Source organism: Podarcis muralis, chromosome 4, assembly GCF_964188315.1.
Source record: "Podarcis muralis chromosome 4, rPodMur119.hap1.1, whole genome shotgun sequence".
NCBI classification, from domain to species: Eukaryota; Metazoa; Chordata; class Lepidosauria; order Squamata; family Lacertidae; genus Podarcis; species Podarcis muralis.
In genome coordinates this window covers 27603673-27623400 of record NC_135658.1, presented here as the reverse complement: position 1 = coordinate 27623400, position 19728 = coordinate 27603673, and the positions used below count along the sequence as shown (strand labels likewise).

At 43.2% G+C, this 19728-nt stretch overlaps 1 protein-coding gene across 1 annotated transcript in view; it reads right to left on the bottom strand.

Annotated features, from left to right (window-relative positions):
- The window catches only part of MTUS2 (microtubule associated scaffold protein 2), a 308744-nt gene that overhangs the window by 206134 nt on the left and 82882 nt on the right, over positions 1-19728 (bottom strand). Inside the window, exons 2-3 of the mRNA XM_028726407.2 lie at positions 12266-14831; positions 5127-5367 (exon numbers count right to left, since the gene is read on the bottom strand). Of these exons, the coding sequence (XP_028582240.2) occupies positions 5127-5367; positions 12266-14548 (2524 nt within the window). The 5' untranslated portion in view covers positions 14549-14831. The remainder of the gene's footprint in view (positions 1-5126; positions 5368-12265; positions 14832-19728) is intronic.

The following is a 19728-nucleotide window of genomic DNA, read 5'->3' as shown; positions in this document are numbered from 1 at the left end:
CAGGCTTTCAGTGCTCTGGTCTGGCTCCACCCACCAGGATGGCCATTGGCTCCACATGGGCAGGATGGAATATAGGTAGGTTCCCAGTCTCGGTGATGCTTTGCTTGAGCTCTGGAGTGTCTTGGGTTCCTAGCCTTGTTCTTCAATTCTGACTCCTACCCTTGGCTTCTGATTGTTGTTTGCTCTTGACTCCTGGTGCTGACTTGCTCCACTGCCTCCCGTGGACAAGTGCTTCTATGCAAACATGGTGGTTTTATCCAAAGTTTGTTAGTATTCACTGAACAGCAGTGGGGTGACTGACTACAGCTACCAGCAACTTTTCTTCAATGATCAGAGATCCAGACAATGTTATTTTAATCTCCGGTATTAATTTCAGTTGATCTGTCAAAATAAGCAAGAAGAAATGCTCCATTTCGTAGCTGCCTGAAGGCAGTTTCAGAATTAAACATTGTCTGTGCTCTACAAGAATCAGTCTCTTTGATGCTTTCGCTGTCCCCTGTTAGAGGACTTTAAAGTGTTTCCAAGTAGAGATTGGCTGACAAAAGACAGATGTAACTGGAGTTATAAGGACATCTGAAAACCGCCGTAGAGGATGCGTTCACCATGGCACAGCAAATACAGCAAATCATGCAGGGAGATGATGAAGGGTTGAAGTAGACATGATGATGGCTGCTCCATGGGAAAGAACTGAGTTTCAGCAGTAACAGCTAGAGATGGATAAATCAAGTTTGTAGCTGAGTGGCTCCCAGGTCCGGGACTTGGGGAGTCCACTGATTCTGGATAGGACCGTACATGAGTGCATTTTTAAAAGGTGCACATTAGTGCATATTTAAACTATTATATGTCCAACTTGTATACCGTTTGGCCTAATACACATATTTGCGAGCAATTTATTTTAATAAAATGCAGTTTTATATTTTCACTAATATACACATTTTATACCCACTTTCCCCTAATATACACATTTTTATCCGGGGGGGGGGGGGGAGGTTGGTGAGCATATTGTGAAACTCAGATAAATGTGAATTCTGCATAAAACCGCATTTCCCAGCAAATGGTATTCAGAGGTATACTGCCTATGAAACTGCAGGTAGAACAGCAGTCTCCCATGGCATCTATTTAAATTATTTATTTCCATCAATTCAGGGAGATGGGATGAGCATCATAATGCAGAAGGAGGGGGTTGGGGGTTGGGTGTACCCATATCTATATATTTATTGGAAAAATTTCTCTTCCTAGACCAGGGCAAGTGGAGTGGAGCATGTTACAGTGGTACCTCGGGTTAAGTACTTAATTCGTTCCAGAGGTCCATTCTTAACCTGAAACTGTTCTTAACCTGAAGCACCACTTTAGCTAATGGGGCCTCCTGCTACCGCTGCGCCACTGGAGAACAATTTCTGTTCTCATCCTGAAGCAAAGGTCTTAACCCAAGGTACTATTTCTGGGTTAGCGGAGTCTGTAACCTGAAGCGTATGTAACTTGAAGCGTATGTAACCTGAGGTACCACTGTGCTTGGGTATGTACATTTGTATTATAAAGAGAGAATTACCTCCCTACCTCTGAAATTTGTCTTGGTTCATTCATTTAAAGATAAAGATGCTTCAACTGAGCATTTCTACTTGCAGGGGCCACCCAGGGCATCTATCTAAATGCTGACCACTGACAAAGATGCCATTATCCATTTTCCCTCCCCCCTACTGTAACAAATTATAAAAAACCAGTCATCCAACAAAGGCTACAGCAGCTTGAAACCAATAAACCTTTTTAATGTCTTGCTTTGGTGGTTCTCTGAAAACAGAGGCACTGGGATATCAGCATCAGCTGCTTTCAGGGCAAACACTGTTAGCTTTCCTTGAGAGCCGCCGTATGCCATGCTGTGGAAGAATTAAGAGCTTTCTGCATCAAGTGAAGAGAAAACTTTCTGGCGGCACATTGGGTCTGCCCCAGGTATTGCAGCAAGATGAAGTCTTTTTAAAATTGTGTTAGTGGCTCAGCATACACTGCAAATGTCTAGATATTGGGGCTTAGAGTTGAAAGTCAAGATCAGGTGGACGTAATTGGTAACTTTGCCTGCTAGTCTTGTTGGTAAAGCACTCTGCTTAAGGTTATATTGTGTTGTGGGCTTGAGCTCCAAATTGGGTGAAAGATTCCTGCACTGCAGGGGGCTGGACTGGATGACCCTCATGGCCCCTTTCAACTCTACAATTCTATGATTCTTAGTCTGGTTCTGGTGTTATGCAGCAGGTTTTTCCACCTCATCTGAGATGCTTCCAGTCATAGAGCTGTTTTCTTCTGACTTCCATCTGGACTGATCCTTCTGCACCTCCGCTTTGGAACTCCCTGCCCATTGATACTAGGCACTGCCCTGTTTTTGGCACCTGGCAAAAATTGCTTCTGTTTAAGCAAGCCTATCCAGACAGTACTTGTCCTCCGCTCTTCCTCAGTAGCATGTTGGACGCCTTCCGACCTGAGGGGCTCATCTTCCAGTGTCATAACTTTTATATGCCTGTTGTCTTTGTCCATGGAATTTTCTTTGCAGGGATACTGGAGTGGCTTGCCAGTTCCTGCTCCAGGTGGTTCACATTTAGTCAAAACTCTCCACTATGACCTGTTCATCTTGGGTGGCCCTGCACGGCATAGCTCATATCTTCTCTGAGTTATTCAAGCCCCTTCGCCACGGCAAGGCAGTGATCCATGAAGGAGTTACTACTACATGCTACTGAGGAAGAGCAGAGGACAAGTACAAGTAGATTCAGAGCTGATGAAGTGGCTGGGCCAAAGCCAAAAGGTCGCTCAGTTGTGGATATGCCTGGAAGCGAAAGCAAAGTCCAATGCTGTAAAGAAAAATATTGCATTTGCATAGGAACCTGGAATGTAAGAACCATGAACCTTGGTAAGCTGGATGTGGTCAAAAATGAGATGGCAAGAATAAATATTGACATCCTGGGCATCAGTGAGCTAAAATGGATGGGAATGGGCAAATTCAGTTTGGATGACCATCATATCTACTACTGTGGGCAAGAATCCCATAAAAGAAATGGAGTGGCCCTCATAGTCAACAAAAGAATGGCAAAAGCTGTACTGGGATGCAATCTCCAAAATGATAGAATGATCTTGATACGAATCCAAGGCAGACCTTTTAACATCACAGTAATCCAAGTTTATGCACCAACTGGCGGTGCTGAAGTAACTAAAATTGACCAATTCTATGAAGACTTACAACACCTTCTAGAAATGACACCAAAGAAGGATGTTCTTCTCATTATATGGGATTGGAATGCTAAAGTAGGGAGGCAAGAGATAAAAGGAACAACTGGCAAGTTTGGCCTTGGAGTTCAAAACAAAGCAGGCCAAAGGCTAATAGAGTTCTGTCAAGAGAACAAGCTGGTCATCACAAACACTCTTTTCCAACACAAGAGACGACTCTACACATAGACATCACCAGATGGGCAGCATCAAAATCAGATTGATTATATTCCATGAACTGCAAGAAGATCAAACCTATCAATTCTTAAGGAAATCAGCCCTGAGTGCTCACTTGAGGGACAGATCCTGAAGCTGAGGCTCCAATACTTTGGCCACCTCATGAGAAGAGAAGACTCCCTGGAAAAGACCCTGATGTTGGGAAAGATTGAGAGCACAAGGAGAAGGGGACGACAGACGAGATGGTTGGACAGTGTTCTTGAAGCTACTAACATGAGTTTGACCAAACTGTGGGAGGCAGTGGAAGACAGGAGTGCCTGGTGTGCTCTGGTCCATGGGGTTGGACACGACTAAATGACTAAACAATAATCCAGACACTGGTCAAAGACATTTTATTTTCCCAGGAATCTCTGGAATTTGTCCTCTGTCTCAGATCACACCCACACTATACATTGAAAGCACTTTTATGCTACTTTCATAGTTAAAGTTGACCCCAAAGATGTACAGTACAGATGGTGTCCAAGCCCTGTACCAGACTGCAGTGCTGTGGCAGAAGAAGCTAGGAAGCTGCCTTATACTGAACCAGACCATTGCTCCTGCCATCTCAGAGTTGTCTACACTGACCGGCTGTTGCTTGGCAGGATTTCTGAAAGTTTTCTCTCCCAGTCATACCAAGAGATGCCATGGAATGAATAAGGGGCCGGGCTTTCTGTATGCAAAGCAGTGCTTTACCACTTAGCTATTGTTGTTTATACTCTCTGGGAAACAGGTCACTTTATTTAATAAGGTTGTCATTCTTTTAGGTTTGCTTTGCTCTGGCTGAATGTGTTAAGTGCTGGCTAGCTACAAATAACTTGAGCAAATGCCCTTTTGTTGATTGTATTCTCATGTATGATGTTTCAGTCTGAAGATGGAGGGGAGCAAATGATTGATTTAAGTTGCAAGGCTATGTATACACACCTGAGTTCCTCCAGTGGGGTTTCTGAGTAAACATGCCTAGGATTTATCTGTTAGGAGAGACTGGTCCATGCCAAGAATCAAATACAATGTTCGTTAATTAGATTTATATCCCACTTTTCCTCCACAAAGATCAAGGTTTGTTAAGAGCGCTGGGAAGTGTAGCTCCGCCATGCGTCTCCTAATAATTCTCATCACTGTTAACAAACTACAGTTCCCAGGATTCTTTGGCATAGTTTTCATGTTTACTTTAAAAAAACCCCACAAAGTTGAATTTTGTGTTAAGAACAAAAATGATGGCATGAGTCAAAGTAATTCCACAATTAACTTAGTTTTGAGTGGAGACTCAGGTACCCATGGCCACTGGATAACTTCACAACCTGTTTACAAATATTGTTCATTTTGGCACATATTTTATAAAAATTAATTAGTAAGATCACTGTGTATTCCCGACAAATTTTGCCCTTTAGTGAGGGCACTTCTCTGCAGTAACCATTTGACTGTATGGATACACTTCCCACACTGGAAGTGGATCCATTAATTAATGTGCAAGATAGAGGTTTTATACGCAAATTGAGCAGATAACCTTAATCACTGTTATTAGACTTAATCGCTATGATTAGACCATGCTAGGAACAGGCCCCAGCTCTGTTCATTTTGATATCTCCCCACCCCCACACCCCCCTTTTTTTAAAAGAAAATAAATTGACCACTGTAATTAAAAGACAGACAGTGAAGATGGTTACCTGAATTATCTGGATGAAAAAGCGGAGGAGAACTGGCTATTGGCCCTTGCGGATGGATGCAGCTTGCTGAAGACCTCTGGCTTGTAATCAAAATCCTGCTTTTTGCAGACGGTAATCTGGAAACTGCTCCCAGTCCCAACTGAGGCTTAAGTATCATTGCAGAGCGATAAAAGCTTGGAGGCACCTCATAGTGAGTGTATGGTGGGGGACAAAATTCTCCTTTCACAGGCCTTTCCCCAACCTGCACAAATATAAATACAAAAAAAGTTATGGCAAGAAAGGTATATCGAGAAACAAAATATATGGCGTTTCCATAGCTGCTTATAAGAACTGAGATCGCTGCTTTCCAGCATGATCATTGGTTTGGTATGTAGAGGTGGAAAATGCAGCAATCTCTGAATAAAAAGTGATAGACTATCTTTCACAACAGAACATCAAATGGTGGCGTTCCATTATGATTGCTTGAAAATTATTTGGTAAGGCTGAATACATAGAAAGGTTACCTACAGTGCAATCCTATTGTCTTTTGTTTTTGTACTTAAAAAACAACCCCTATTTCAGCTTTTTATGGTATGTCTGCAAAACACCTTGAGACACATGTAAAAGGTGATTAATATATGCAGTACTGTCGTACCTTGGAAGTCAAACACCTTGCGAGACGAACGCTTTGGCTCCTGAACACTGCAAACCCGGAAAGTGAGTGTTCCGGTTTGCAAACGTTTTTTGGAACCCGAACGTCCGATGCAACTTCCAAGGCTTCCGATTGGCTGCAGGAACTTCCTGTAGCCAATCAGAAGCGGCGCCTTGGTTTCCAAATGTTTTGGAAGTCGAATGGACTTCCGGAACGGATTCCGTTTGACTTCTGAGGTACTCTCTAAGTGTCCCGATTTTCCAGGGGCAGTCACGGAAACCCGAAAGCTGTCCCAGTTTCTGATTTGATCCCAGAATGTCCCTATTCTGCCTGCCAGCACTGCCAAGTGAAGACAAGGGACAGCAGCAGTGAGGGTGTAACCCATTGCCTCTCCATGGCTGCCACTGCTGGCCTCCTCCTGTGGGGAGCTTGTAGTAGGTGCTGGAGACTAGGCAAGGAGGAGGAATGGCTGCTGCCACCAAGGCTCAGCCTTGTGTGGTGTACCAGCTCTGAGGGGTAGGGAGATAGCAAGACCGCCCTGGGTGGGATGAAAGGGGGAGCGAAGAGGGATGCAAGAAGTCTTGATTTTTTGTGTGCATCCACGTCTAATCCTGTCCCTTTCTAAAATGTATTTATTGCTGTGCGTTTTTCTTTTTGCAAATTTACGAAAGAGTAAAATAAAGTCAGGATTAAGGGGCTTTCTCGGGATGGTGGAGGGTGTGTGTGCTGTGTCCCATTGCTTTTCTTCTAATAGGAAATGCTGTGCAGGAGGGGGGTCAAAGATGGGGGGTCAGTTGGTGCAGGAGTGAGAAATGTCCCTGTTTTCATCTGAGGAATGCTGGAGGGCATATTAATAACAACAACCAAGTCTCATTAAGTTCAACTGGATATAGAATTTCTGGCTAAATCTGCACTCCTGTAACACTTAGGACTGAAAGTAAGTCCCACTGAGTGGGGCTTCCTTGTGAACAAACAGGCAAAGCAGTGCTATTTTTCTCACCATTAACACCTCCCTCGTTCTCTTAGAATGGCAATGGCGCCCACCTGAGAGGTGCTGAAACTGAGTTCTGGTGAGTTCCAGCTAGAAAAAAGTCCTGATGCAAAGGGAATTGCTGCAATCCTACACACATTTGCGTGGGACGAAGTGCCACAGGCTTACAGTGGTACCTCAGGTGACAGGTGCTTCAGGTTACAGACGCTTCAGGTTACAGACTCCGCTAACCCAGAAATAGTACCTCAGGTTAAGAACTTTGCTTCAGGATGAGAACAGAAATCGTGCTCCAGCGGCGCAGCGGGAGGCCCCATTAGCTAAAGTGGTACCTCAGGTTAAGAACAGTTTCAGGTTAAGAACAGACCTCCAGAACGAATTAAGTTCTTAACCCAAGGTACCACTGTATTTCTGAGCAGTTCTGTATGCACAGGATTCCACCACTCAGCAGGGCATTTAATCACCTTTGTTCTTTATTAGACAGTAAGCTAGTGAAGTCTGCTTTTATACGTGCTCATTGTCTTTTGTTTTACAGAGAGGAATTGGAAAACATTTAGCAGGGAAAGTAACTGGACACTAATGTATTGGACACTCAGATGCTCTGATTAATGAGAAATGAATTAAAAGGTGGTATCTAGTAACAATTTAAATATAAATGTATCAATGTAGACAAAAGAATTAATCTTCCTAAATTTATGTATGTTACCGTGAATGAATTTGTGGTGGTGATGGTGGTTGTGTGAGTGATTAATGGATCCCTCCCTGTGCCTGCCCCTGCCCCAACCAAGCAATAAAAAAATGAAATTTCCACAACAAGATACTGGCCCTGCAATGCTTTATATGCAGGCCATGATTCACATATGTAATCCTATCACAAATTCATTGGAAATGAGCATTTTCCATTGCTGTGCTTATACTTGGAACTATCTTCCCTGTGCTGTGCAGGAAGTGTCATCTGTTATGTGTTTTAGATATATTCTGAAGACATATCTTGTTTGCTGAAGCTTTTGCCAGCTCTTAATACTGGACTTTATAATTTTTGCAGAGTTTTATTCTGGTTTTAGTGTTACAAGTTTTATATGGGCGATTGTATTGTGATTTGCTGTTTACCGTTTAGAAATTGTGCTGCAGTCTAAATTTTATTTCTAAATAAAACATTGCTTTCAATTATGCCTACCTCCAAGTAATGGGCACAAGTTGTGCTTTTTTCTGGGGGTACTCAAGGATACACAGTACTGGCATCTCCCCCTCCCCCGTGTTAAAAGTGTGGCACTTACTGTAACAACTTCATGGTGAGCACCGGGACCTCTTTTTCTTAAAAAGAAGGGGGGGGGGAGCACTGCGCACAATCTGGCCAAAGTGTGGCACATTTATACTTCATTGGTTTCAGTGGGATAATTAAACATGCAGCCTAACGCTGCAATTTTATATATATCTGCTCATAAGTAAACTCCATTGAGTTCAATGGGACTTGCATCCAGGTAAGTACGTACAGTGGATGCTCGAGTTGCGAATGTCATCCGTGCGGGATGCACGTTCGCAACCTGCGTCTGTGCACGCGCGGGTTGCGATTCAGCACTTCTGCACATGCGCAAAACGCGATTTAGCACTTCAGCGCATGCACGGCCACCGAAACGCGGAAGTAACCTGTTCCGCTACTTCCGGGTTTCAGCGGTCCACAACCCGAAAAAACGCAACCTGAAGCAGCTGTAACCCAAGGTATGACAGTATAGAATTGCAGTCAAAATCCCTCCCACTGACATCAACTGATCTTTTTAAAGTGATTAATAGTAAGTATCCAATGTATTTATCAACATGATTTTAGTAGTGGCATCAAATATTAAACTGATCCCCTTGTGTGTAAATACTGCTCCCTCCATAATCTAGAGGTAGGGAATCTTGGGCCCCTGGGGTTTTCCCCAGGATGCCCCCCCCCCTCTTTCCCCAGGTCGCACCAGCATTGTTTTATACGCTCAAGTGTTTTTGTCTGACTGAAATGTGTCACTGAACTCGCTGGTCTTTCTGGAAGCAACTGGAAGCATTTTTCTTTTGACAAGCTCTTGCAGGTAGATGAAAAGGCCTCTGCCGTAGGTGCTTATTTTGTTTCTTTTTAAAACCTATACTCAGTTCTTCCTGTAGAGTTTGGTTATTTTTAAACCTTATTTTAGCTGTTTTTAAGACTAAGTCTGCAAATTGCCTGTGGAAGGCAATTCGCAAATTAATAAATAATAGTAACATTCGCATTCATCACTATACTCACTTTTGCCTCTGGCCCCACCCACCAGTGGCATGTGGCCCCCAGAAGATTGCCCAGAAGGGAAAGTGGTCCTCAGGATGAAAAATGTCCCCCACCCCTGCAGAAAACAACTCTGCCTGCTCAGCAGTTGCTCTATTTCCCCCAAAGGGAAATTGCTCACTAAGTTCACTTCTGGGTGACCTGCTCTTAAGCATCAATCCTGATTTCTTAGCAAGGCGATTAGGCAATACTGGCTATTTAAGGAGCATTCACTTAGATTTGTTTGCAGAGATGCTCGACAAGGTTGCTTTAAAGTACTTTTTGCTGCATTTCTCCCATCATTTTTCTTATTGCAGGAGGTCCACATTTGGGGGGATTTGGTTTGTTGTGCAAGAACTCCAAATCAGCTTTCATTGGGCAACTTGAATTTGTCAGTTAAATTAACAAAGGCCGCCACTGCAGGGTGGAATCCTGCATAGCTTTGGAACTTGCCCAGGGAAATATAAACTGCACCAATCTCTGATATTTCTACTCTATTTCAGTAGATGCTGGCATGTGGCTGCCATATGGAAGGAGAGAGAGAGAGAGAGAGAGAGAGAGAGAGAGAGAGAGATGACAGCAAACATGCTGGTTCACCTTGTCAACCCAGCTCTGACTTTCCTATAATCCTGGCGAATGGTTACACCTGGAAGTGTCCTGCAGGCAGCTCCTGGAAGACAAGCACCCCAGCAGGTTTTTGCAAGGTTGCTTTTGAACATGTGCGAAAAGGGCGTGGCAGCAATTTTAAGAAAGCAAACAAGCAAAAAAGACAAATGCACCTGTGATCAGGAATTGCATAAAAACAGCAGTGCTGAGGGATATTCAGGATTAAGAAAGGTTCCTGAACGGTTGTTCAGTTTGCCAACACACAATTTAAAGCATCGTTGAAGGGGAATCTGGTTGGTGATTTAAGCTACAAACTAGCATCCGGCCGTTATTTTGCACTTTGCTTTTAAGATTTTGATTTTTTTAAAAACAAAACAAAACAGCTTGGAAGGCAGAGCCAGATTTATTTTAGAAATTAATCATAAAAATTGCCAAAAGCTGAATATGCAAAACTACCTAGGCTGCTTGATTAACTTTGCTGCTAATTTACAACACATTCTTGTGTCATGTCACTGCATTTTCAATTATTTATATACATTTACACAATGCAATTTAATGACAGCTATAAATCCTTTGATCCTTGTGGCTACAGTGCTCCAAGAGTAGTATCATGCTTCTATGAATGAAAATCGTTTGGTGGTTTTTTTTCATCCCTGTAATCTTGGTGTAAAATATGTAGGACAGCATATGGAACACAGGATCTAGGCTTTACATCTGCATAATCTTTACTTCCTGCTCGCACAGTTCACCAATTAATTTCTGCCTTCTGAAAGTTAATTATATGTAAATAAAGTTAGCACTTCTATAAACTATCTGAAATGCTGTTTTTAACCATCGCAATGTATTTCAGCATGTTACTTCCTTACATTTTTAGAAAGGTATGCTTTTTCTCCAGAAGTCATTAATGAAACTAGCCTATTTCACTTTGGTAAAACCTCTTCCCATTAAAATAAATAAATAGCACAGTGACTGGAGAGCTACAATGCGTCCCAGCTACTTCTCATGTTAATTGGAGACTTCATTATATACGCTGTGCTTTAATAGGACATGTCCATTCAGCAATAACAAACGCTTTTTAAAAAGGAAATAAGAATTCTGCAAATACCTGGTTAATGCATTTTTTAACCACCTTGGTTTATCTATGCAAGTGGGGGGGGTGTGTGTGCTTGCTTCTTATCTTTTTCAGATGGCACAGCAAAAAGGGAATACATTGTTTAGCAGAAAATTGTTTAGCAGAAACATTTATGTGGAGCAAATGCTCTTTTAAAGTCGTATTTGTGAAAGGATTTTTAAAAAGATTTTTAAAAAAGATTTATTCTAAACTTGCCATGTTTGTGGCCCAATGCAATGACTCCTTACTGCAATGTGTTTCAGATGGGGCTGTTCCTGAAAGACTTCCAAAATGTAGCTGCTAGGTTACTAACTGGGGCCAAATGTACAGAGCTTATCGCAATCATACACCCAATGTCTGACCCTGTGGTTCCTCTTGTACTGAACAGGACTGAACGTCTGTACAGAACTTCTCAGAACTTCCCAACCTCATTTGGACAAGGCCTATTGCAGGGGTCGGCAAGGTTTACCTTGCCTGGGCTAGTTGACTCCAGCGGAGATCCCTCCATGGGCCGGATCGCACCCCACCCACAATTTGTGGTGTCTGCACATACACAATTTCTGGCATCTGTGCATGTGCAGATGCCATTTCCGGCTCTGCAGAAGCGAGTCCCTGCACCGCGCCGGTTTAGCGCAGCGCAAGAGCAGGCGGCTCGGTTCGGGGGTGGCTTGTGGGCTGGTTAAACAACCCCCGTGGGCCTCAGGTTGCTGACCCCTGGCCTACTGGGAAGAGTTGCTGGGATCACTGGCCCTGGGCTGTTTTGATTTCTTTGAATTAAGTCAAAACAAAAAAAATTCCTTGCAGTAGCACCTTAAAGACCAACTAAGTTAGTTCTTGGTATGAGCTTTCGTGTGCATGCACACTTCTTCAGATACTATCTGAAGAAGTGTGCATGCACACGAAAGCTCATACCAAGAACTAACTTAGTTGGTCTTTAAGGTGCTACTGCAAGGAATTTTTTTTGTTTTGACTATGGCAGACCAACACGGCTACCCATCTGTAATTTGAATTAAGTGTTAACTTTACTGATACCATAACAAAAAAAATTCCTTCCAGTGGCACCTTAAAGACCAACTAAGTTAGTTCTTGGTATGAGCTTTCGTGTGCATGCACACTTCTTCAGATACACTGAAACAGAAGTTGCCAGATCCTTCTATATAGTGAGAAGGTGGGGAGGGGTATTACTCAGAAGGGTGGTGGGAATGGGTGATTCCCCACCTTCTCACTATATAGAAGGATCTGGCAACTTCTGTTTCAGTGTATCTGAAGAAGTGTGCATGCACACGAAAGCTCATACCAAGAACTAACTTAGTTGGTCTTTAAGGTGCTACTGGAAGGAATTTTTGTTTTGTTTTGACTATGGCAGACCAACACGGCTACCCATCTGTAACTTTACTGATACCATGTTGTTCATCACTAACCTACATCTTACTCCAGCTCCTGACAGATGACCCCCATGTGTTTATGCACTTCCTTCTACATTGCAACAGCCAGGTGCTATATACAAAAACCATCCTGTGTGCCTTACCTCCTGGATAAATTTTTCACCCATTTGACCAAAATGATGGCTTGGGGATTTAATGCCAGACACCACGAGTCCAGAACTGTAAATCCGAGGCTTCTGCAAGTCAGGTTTAAACTTGTCATAGAGAACGGTGCCTGCTTTAATATCTCCATCGCTCGAAGCCTTCTGCTCTGTGGCCATTGGCATGCTGCAAGGAGGCGCCACATAGGGTAATCCAGCTGGGGCAAATGCATGGTCAAGGTGGCTTATTGCCTGGGGATTTCTTCTGATGTAAGTGATGATCTTAGGCCTCACATGTTTGGGCTTGGGGATGTCTGGTTTTATCTCAGGCTTGTCTTCCGGCTTCTCTATGCCGTTGCTCTCCCCATCGTCCTTAGCCAGATGGGAGCCCTTAGCATGGATGAGGATGGGTTTGGGGATGCCACTGTTACAGGGAGTCTTGTTAGGCACTTTAGGGGATAGGCTTAGCAACTGTGTGTTGTCAATGGGAGGTAGGACCGCAGAGGATGGCAGCTTGTCAACATGAAGTGTATAGAGATCCTTCAAGCCACTGCTTGATGCTGTGGTGTGATTACTGACATTCACAGCCGCCACAGGGCGCAAAGGCGTCGGGGCACATAAAAAGGTATCCGTTCTTCCTGATATTTTACAGCTCTCCAGAGTGTTGCTTGAAAGATTTCTCTTTAGAATGACCATCTTCTTGCTCAGAACTGAAACACTTGTAGCATCTAAACCACAGCCCTGGGTGTTAGAGTGATCATCTGACGCATTCTCTGCACTAAACACATTTGGTTGATCAGAGGTGAGCATCGCAACATCACTATTCCCTTTGACTAGTTTGCTTTCATTACTGTTTAGAAGTTTGCAGTCTGGCAGATTTGTGTTATGCATAAAAGGCATATGCCCACCAGCTGCTTGAATGCAACTTGCATCAGTATCATGTAGGTTTTTATTTCTTGTAGGTGTCAGCTTGCCACTGTGTTTGCTATCACCAGCAAAAGGCAATGCAGAATCCTCTTCTTTTTCAGCTATACACTCACTCAGTTGATTCATCGACCTGCTGTCACTAAGACTACCTCCCTTTCTTAAACCTGGGGAGTTATTACTATTACTTACCAGCCTGTCACTGGCAGAGTCAAAGTCCTCATTTAAATATGGATTCTCTCCTTTGCGACAAGCTTCCTGCAACTTATGTGATTTCTCCTTGTATACTTCAGACCCAGAATCCTTTTTATTCTGCCCTGCAACGTTATTTTCCTCCATCTGATATCCGAGAAATTCAACCGGCGTATTCCTGTCAAATTTTTGCTGACACATACTCTTAGACTGAGAATACAGAGGGCTTTTCAACTCCGCCTTTCCTCTCTTATCACCCTGGTGATCTACTTGTGCTTCTGATCTGCTCCAAATTTCACTGGATTTTACAGTTAAATGTAGATCTATGTGAGCAGGGTGTGGTGTGCTTTGTTTGTTGAAATTTGCAAGGTTGTCCGCACCTGGTTGTGTTGCTGCAACATTTGTTTTCTTCATTTCTGAGGTAGATGGTGGCTTAGAATAACGGACAATGTTTCCCTCGGAGGCGCTATCAGTTGGACGAAACACCACGCCTAAAAAGTGGTCTGTGGATGCTTTATGAGATCTCTCAGTGTCCCCAATCAAATGGTGCGAGGTGTCAATGGAATCCAAGGATGCGGAAAGCAACCGCTTGCCTGATACACGACCTACAAATTCTTTCCCAAAAGCTTCCGTTTTAGCCATCAGTTTCCTTGATCTCCCCAAGGAAAGGCGCTTTATCCCTTCTGGCTCAATCCTTCTAGGTGCTCTCTCCTTTGAAACGTGCTGAATGAGATCAGCATCGCTTTTTGAAAGAACCACTGAAAAGGTCTCATTTGTATTAATCCTCAGATTGGACAAACTATGTCCCCGGCTAATAGGGAGTAGTTTTGAAGAGTCCTTCACCCCATCAGTCCTGTAATCCTTATGCAATTCCCTGCTGCTGGTGGAATGCAGCCTAAACTCTGATAGGCCAGTAGTAGGGCCCTGAAGTCTGTTCCTCTCTGAATCTAACCGTGTGTTGTTTTCTGTCTCACCTGTATTCCGGCATCTAGTTTCTCTTGACAGATCATTTGTCCTTAATTCCCCTCCAGAGGTTCTAACCTCTGGTGTGATTTGGTTGGCATTCGTGTCTCCAACAGTCACCATACGTTCGTTGTTATTCTTCATCTCGTTTCTGTTGTCCTGCAATAAATTGTAACATGACTTATTGGGAACCAGCGGGGCACTCATCTTCAAAATGCCAGTTCTCTCACTGCCCAAGTGAGAGGCAACTCTTCTCTAACCGTGTGGGCCACTGAGCATGCTTCTCTTTGGGGGAGTCGAGGTACAAAACTGATCAATGGGGGTGGAATCCTTTGCAGACTGCACAAGCCTCTTGTCAATCACATCCTTCGGATGTTTCAGTCATTATAGGGACAGAGTGTTGATCCAAGAATCCCCCACAAAAAGAGATGGGTTTTAAAAAATGCAAAAGACATCCATTAGGGTCCCTCTGAATGACAGTCCATAGAACCTGTAAGAGAGAGAGAAAGAAATAGTTAGCCTATATCACATAATAGAGATGCAACTCTATGTTTATAATTTTGGATCCAAAAGGATTCAGACTGGTTTCCCTCCAAACCAGCTTCAATCCGAATTGAGAAAATTAATGAGGTAGCTGTGTTTTAAGTTGGTAATGGGGGGAGAGGGTTATTGGTCTGTGGTTTTTGTTCTTGTTGTTCTCATGTTTTGTGGCTTCTTATTGTATTTTTATGTTGCAAATCAACTTGAGACCTGCAGATGGAAGGCTGTGTACAAATGAATACAGTGGTGCCCCGCAAGACGAATGCCTCGCAAGACGGAAAACCCGCTAGACGAAAGGGTTTTCCGTTTCGGAGGCGCTTCGCAAGACGAATTTCCCTATGGGCTTGCTTCGCAAGACGAAAATGTCTTGCGAGTCTTGCCATTTTTTTTCCGCTCCCCCCCCCCCCCTTTTTCTAAGCCGCTAAGCCATTAATAGCCTTTTAACAGCTTAGCCGCTAAGCCGCTAAATCGCTAATAATGCTAATCTGCTTAGCCGCTAATGGGGTTGCTTCGCAAGACGAAAAAACCGCTAGACAAAGAGAATCGCGGAACGGATTCTTTTTGTCTTGCGAGGCACCACTGTAATAATACAGCAATAAGGAGGAGGAGGAGAAGTATCCAGCCTTTGCAAACTGCTTTGAGACCTATTTGTAATGGCAAGTGGTATAAAGATATATTTCAAAAACTTTCCAACTACATACAATCTTTATATGATCTTTATAGTGATAGGGCATATCTTTATAGTGATGGGGCATAGCTCAGTGCTAAACCACAAGTCTGGCATGCAGGAGGTCCCCGATTCAATTCTGGCCCTCCAGTTTAAATGAAGCCAGGTGAGGTAAGCAAGGCAGATGCAATAGCAGAAATGCACAAGGCAATACAATAAGAATTGATGGAGGGAAGTGTGTTCTACTCAGACAAGCTATTTCCTTTCATTACTTTCAATGACTTTTCTCATGTACGCTGATTCTGAGGTGCCAACATCAATTCAAGCACATTTAGGGAAAGACTAAAGGAAAAGGATTAGGCAACAGGGCCAGATGATCTGACTCAAAGCAAACAATGATGAATCCCAATTGTTGCTTAATTCTTCTTCACTTATCTCATAGAGTATTTCTGCAGTAACAGTTGCTGGCAAAGGAGTGTTTAAAATGAAAATGGATCTCTAATCAGAAGTGTGAAGGGTAGCATACTAAATCAACTCTTTTCTTCAGAAAAAAACACTTTTTAATGCCTCTTCAAATAATAGTAAGACTCAGTGCAAGTTTGCAGTGTTAAACTAATAATTTATTACATGTCAAGGTATATTTTTGTCACTAGAGGTGCAGCCGGCCTCCGAGACTGAGGTGGACACAGCAGCCACAACCGTACCTGGATGGGGATAGTCTTGCTTTCGCTGAGCACACACACAAGTAACCTTCCATCTGAATTGCAGCAGTACATTATCTGTTAGGCTGCTCTTGAAAATGGTCCAGAAACATCATTTAGTCCAGAAGAGAGTAGTAAAATGGTTAATTGGGGCTGTGAGATATGAACATACCATGCCAGCCCTTAATAATTTTCACCAGCTATGGTTGAGTCAGGGACAAATCAAGAAAATAATAATTATTTTTTGCTGTTCTAGCAAAATAGGCCACTATTTAGATTGCTTGATGCCTGCTGAAGCTCAATACTGATGATTGATTATGGAACTTTGGATCCTGGACCCTGTCCAGATAGGGGCACAGCTGAGCCACTGGGGTGCAGCTGATAGAAGGCACTCTGCACCACTAAGGCCACCTGAACCTCAAGAGACAGCAAAGGATCCAGAAGGACCCTCAAGCTGTGTGCCCACTCCTCCAGAGGGAGTGTAACCCCTTCAAGAGCAGGCTACCTCCCATCCATCTGGACTTGGGAACTACCCACTGGCAGTGCCTCAGTCTTATCTGAATTGAGCTTAAGTTTGTTGGCTCTCATCCAGTCCATTACCAAGGAAAGGCAATGGTCCAACACATCCACTGCCTCACCTGCAGATGTAAAGGAGAAGTAGAGCTGTGTGTCATCAGCATACTGCTGGCAATGTACTCCCAAACTCCAGATGACTATGGTACCTGAGGGATCACCTCGTCATTAGGACATTTTTGCTGTTTGAGTCAAAGGTCAAGGTAGCACCGCCATTCCATGTGCAGAAGCTGCTCAGACTGCCAGCTGACTCTTACTTCAATACTGGTGATGGGGCAGTGTCCTCCTGAGAGCAGCTTAGGTCATGTGATCCATGCAGCTTTCTTTCACCAGTCCTGCTGTTCCCTATCTTTATGCCTATCAGGCCTCAGAGATCATCTCTGGTTGTCCCACCACATGAAGGAAACCTAGTGGTGACAGGTTAACAAGGTAGCCAATTTACAGCATATTAACTGGTCCATGAACAAAAGAAGCATTGTAAAACTTTCTTTAGGCTTCTTCTTCTTGTATCTTCTTAGTACCTTACCTATTGTATGCTACTCACAAACACTAAAACATTGCTGAAAACTAGACGCCAAAAGCTATCTTGCAGTTGCGTAGTATAGCTTTATCTGATTTTTCAAAAGCAGTGAAGTAACCGCTGTATACAATGTATTTAGGGAATTATGATAATGTGGTGTCTATTATTGACTGTACAAACATGTATACTCTAGATAAGGAATGCCACAACAACTGTGCTGGAAAACTGCTATCTAGTTGACTCAGGGCTTGTCTCCCAGTCAATATCCACAACGTTCATTGACATAAGTCTTTCATTTCCGGTGCTGCTCGTGATGATGTTGCAGAGACTCTAACTGATGCAGTTTGAAAAGGCTGACTCAACACAGGTAAATACAGTTCAAGGATCCTGGCTTTGAGCTGAAAATGACTTAATATTGTGAGCCTTTCCTCCCTGTGGGACAAAAATGGATCATGTGAGTAGCCCTAGCTGCCAAAAGACAGATTTTGCAAAAGGGGATGGAATCCTCTTAGAATCATAGAATCATAGAGTTGGAAGAGACCACAAGGGCCATCGAGTCCAACCCCCTGCCAAGCAGGAAACACCATCAGAGCACTCCTGACATATGGTTGTCAAGCCTCTGCTTAAAGACCTCCAAAGACGGAGACTCCACCACACTCCTTGGCAGCAAATTCCACTGTCGAACAGCTCTTACTGTCAGGAAGTTCTTCCTAATGTTTAGGTGGAATCTTCTTTCTTGGACACACAGTGACATAGGACATACCCACAATATGACAGTATAAAATAATTATGTATTCTGAGATTTAGCATAGAATTTGGACTCCATACATCAGGAGCCAGCAACATTTTGGGGTCACTAAACACATTTGGAATTTTGAGGAAGTGCTATGGACACTATTCACAAAATGGCTACGACGAAGGGTGTGGCATGACACAAAATGGCTGCCACATCTAAAGGGGGGGGGAAGATCACGAAAAGGTATGGGCATGTCCCCTGCCCCCACCCCCAACTCAGCCCTCCCATCAATGGGAAAAAGTGCCTACATCACCCAGCATTGCACTCACTCATTCATGGAGAGAAATTACTTGTACCTCTCCTTTGTTCAGAAAGGAAAGGAGAGACAGCGTTCAGTCCTAGTATCCAGAAAAATGTGGATATGTCTGAAAGGGCATGTTTGTTGTAAGAGATGCTGAGCCCATGCAAGCAGGAACTGAACTGAAAAAGAGCCTCTCATGCATTGTGGATTTTTGAGGAGTATACATTGAGAACTTTTACAGGCACCAAATCTCAATGCATGTTATAAAAATACCCCAAGCCAACACAAACACCCTCTTTTTCTTTTCTTCTTTCTCTTCCCTTCTTCCTGCTAGGAAGGAAGAAGGGGCAATGATCAAATCAACATTAGTGCAAACCATGTCAAAAAAACAGCAAATGCATCAACAGTCATTGGATTCCAAACAACTTTCGCTTTTGCTCAGTAGCAACCCAGTGGAATGCAGAGAAAACTCTACAATAGGGGGGGAAACACAGTTAAGTGTTTCCCAACATAGCCATTTAACTTCTATATCATTGATAATTCTGTTTCATATCATGCTCTGTATATCAATAAACCAAGTGATTTGTTTCAGTTACGTTTAGTCGTCTGTGGTTTTTTTCCTTTCATGCGAGCTTCACTCCCTACTCTACTGGGTTGCAACTGAGCAAAACTGAACCTTGATTGGACTTGAGTGAATGTTGGCGCATTGACTGACTTTGAGCACAGTATGCACTAACATTGATTGAATCACCAGATTAACACAAGCTGTATCTGATTGATTTCTCCCAGTTCCTCCATTCCACTGCATGTCAAGTCTTTCCAGAAGTTTTCCCCAAACTCAGAAGAAGCTGCTGTGGTCAAGAAGGGGCAGGGAATTCTCATTATGTGATCACAAGCACTGGGCACTGAATACAACCCAATAACAATGGAGCAAAATGTGATAATTTTGTGCTCAGATCTAGCAACCCAAGTGTGAGCTTATGCCACTGATAACATTTTTTTTAAGGAACAGGGCTTTCATTACCATAATGTAGGCAAAGGAGGTTGGATATGAATATTTTTCTAAGGCAAATAACTAAGAACACATTGCTATAAAGGAAGAAACGCATACGCCGGATGTTACTAGCGGTGGAGGGAATTTTATGTGTTCCTGAAATCTTGTAAATTCTTCTATCCAGGGTTTTAATTACTTCCTCTGTAGTACATGTATATCTAATCGTGTTTGAGCTTTCATCTTCTTTCCTTCCCACCTTACTTTGTGGAGTTGTATTCCCAGGACAAGTAATGGAGAAGTCTTTTATCTTAACCCTTGGGAAAATTATAGAGCCTGAACTTGAGGTAATATAAAG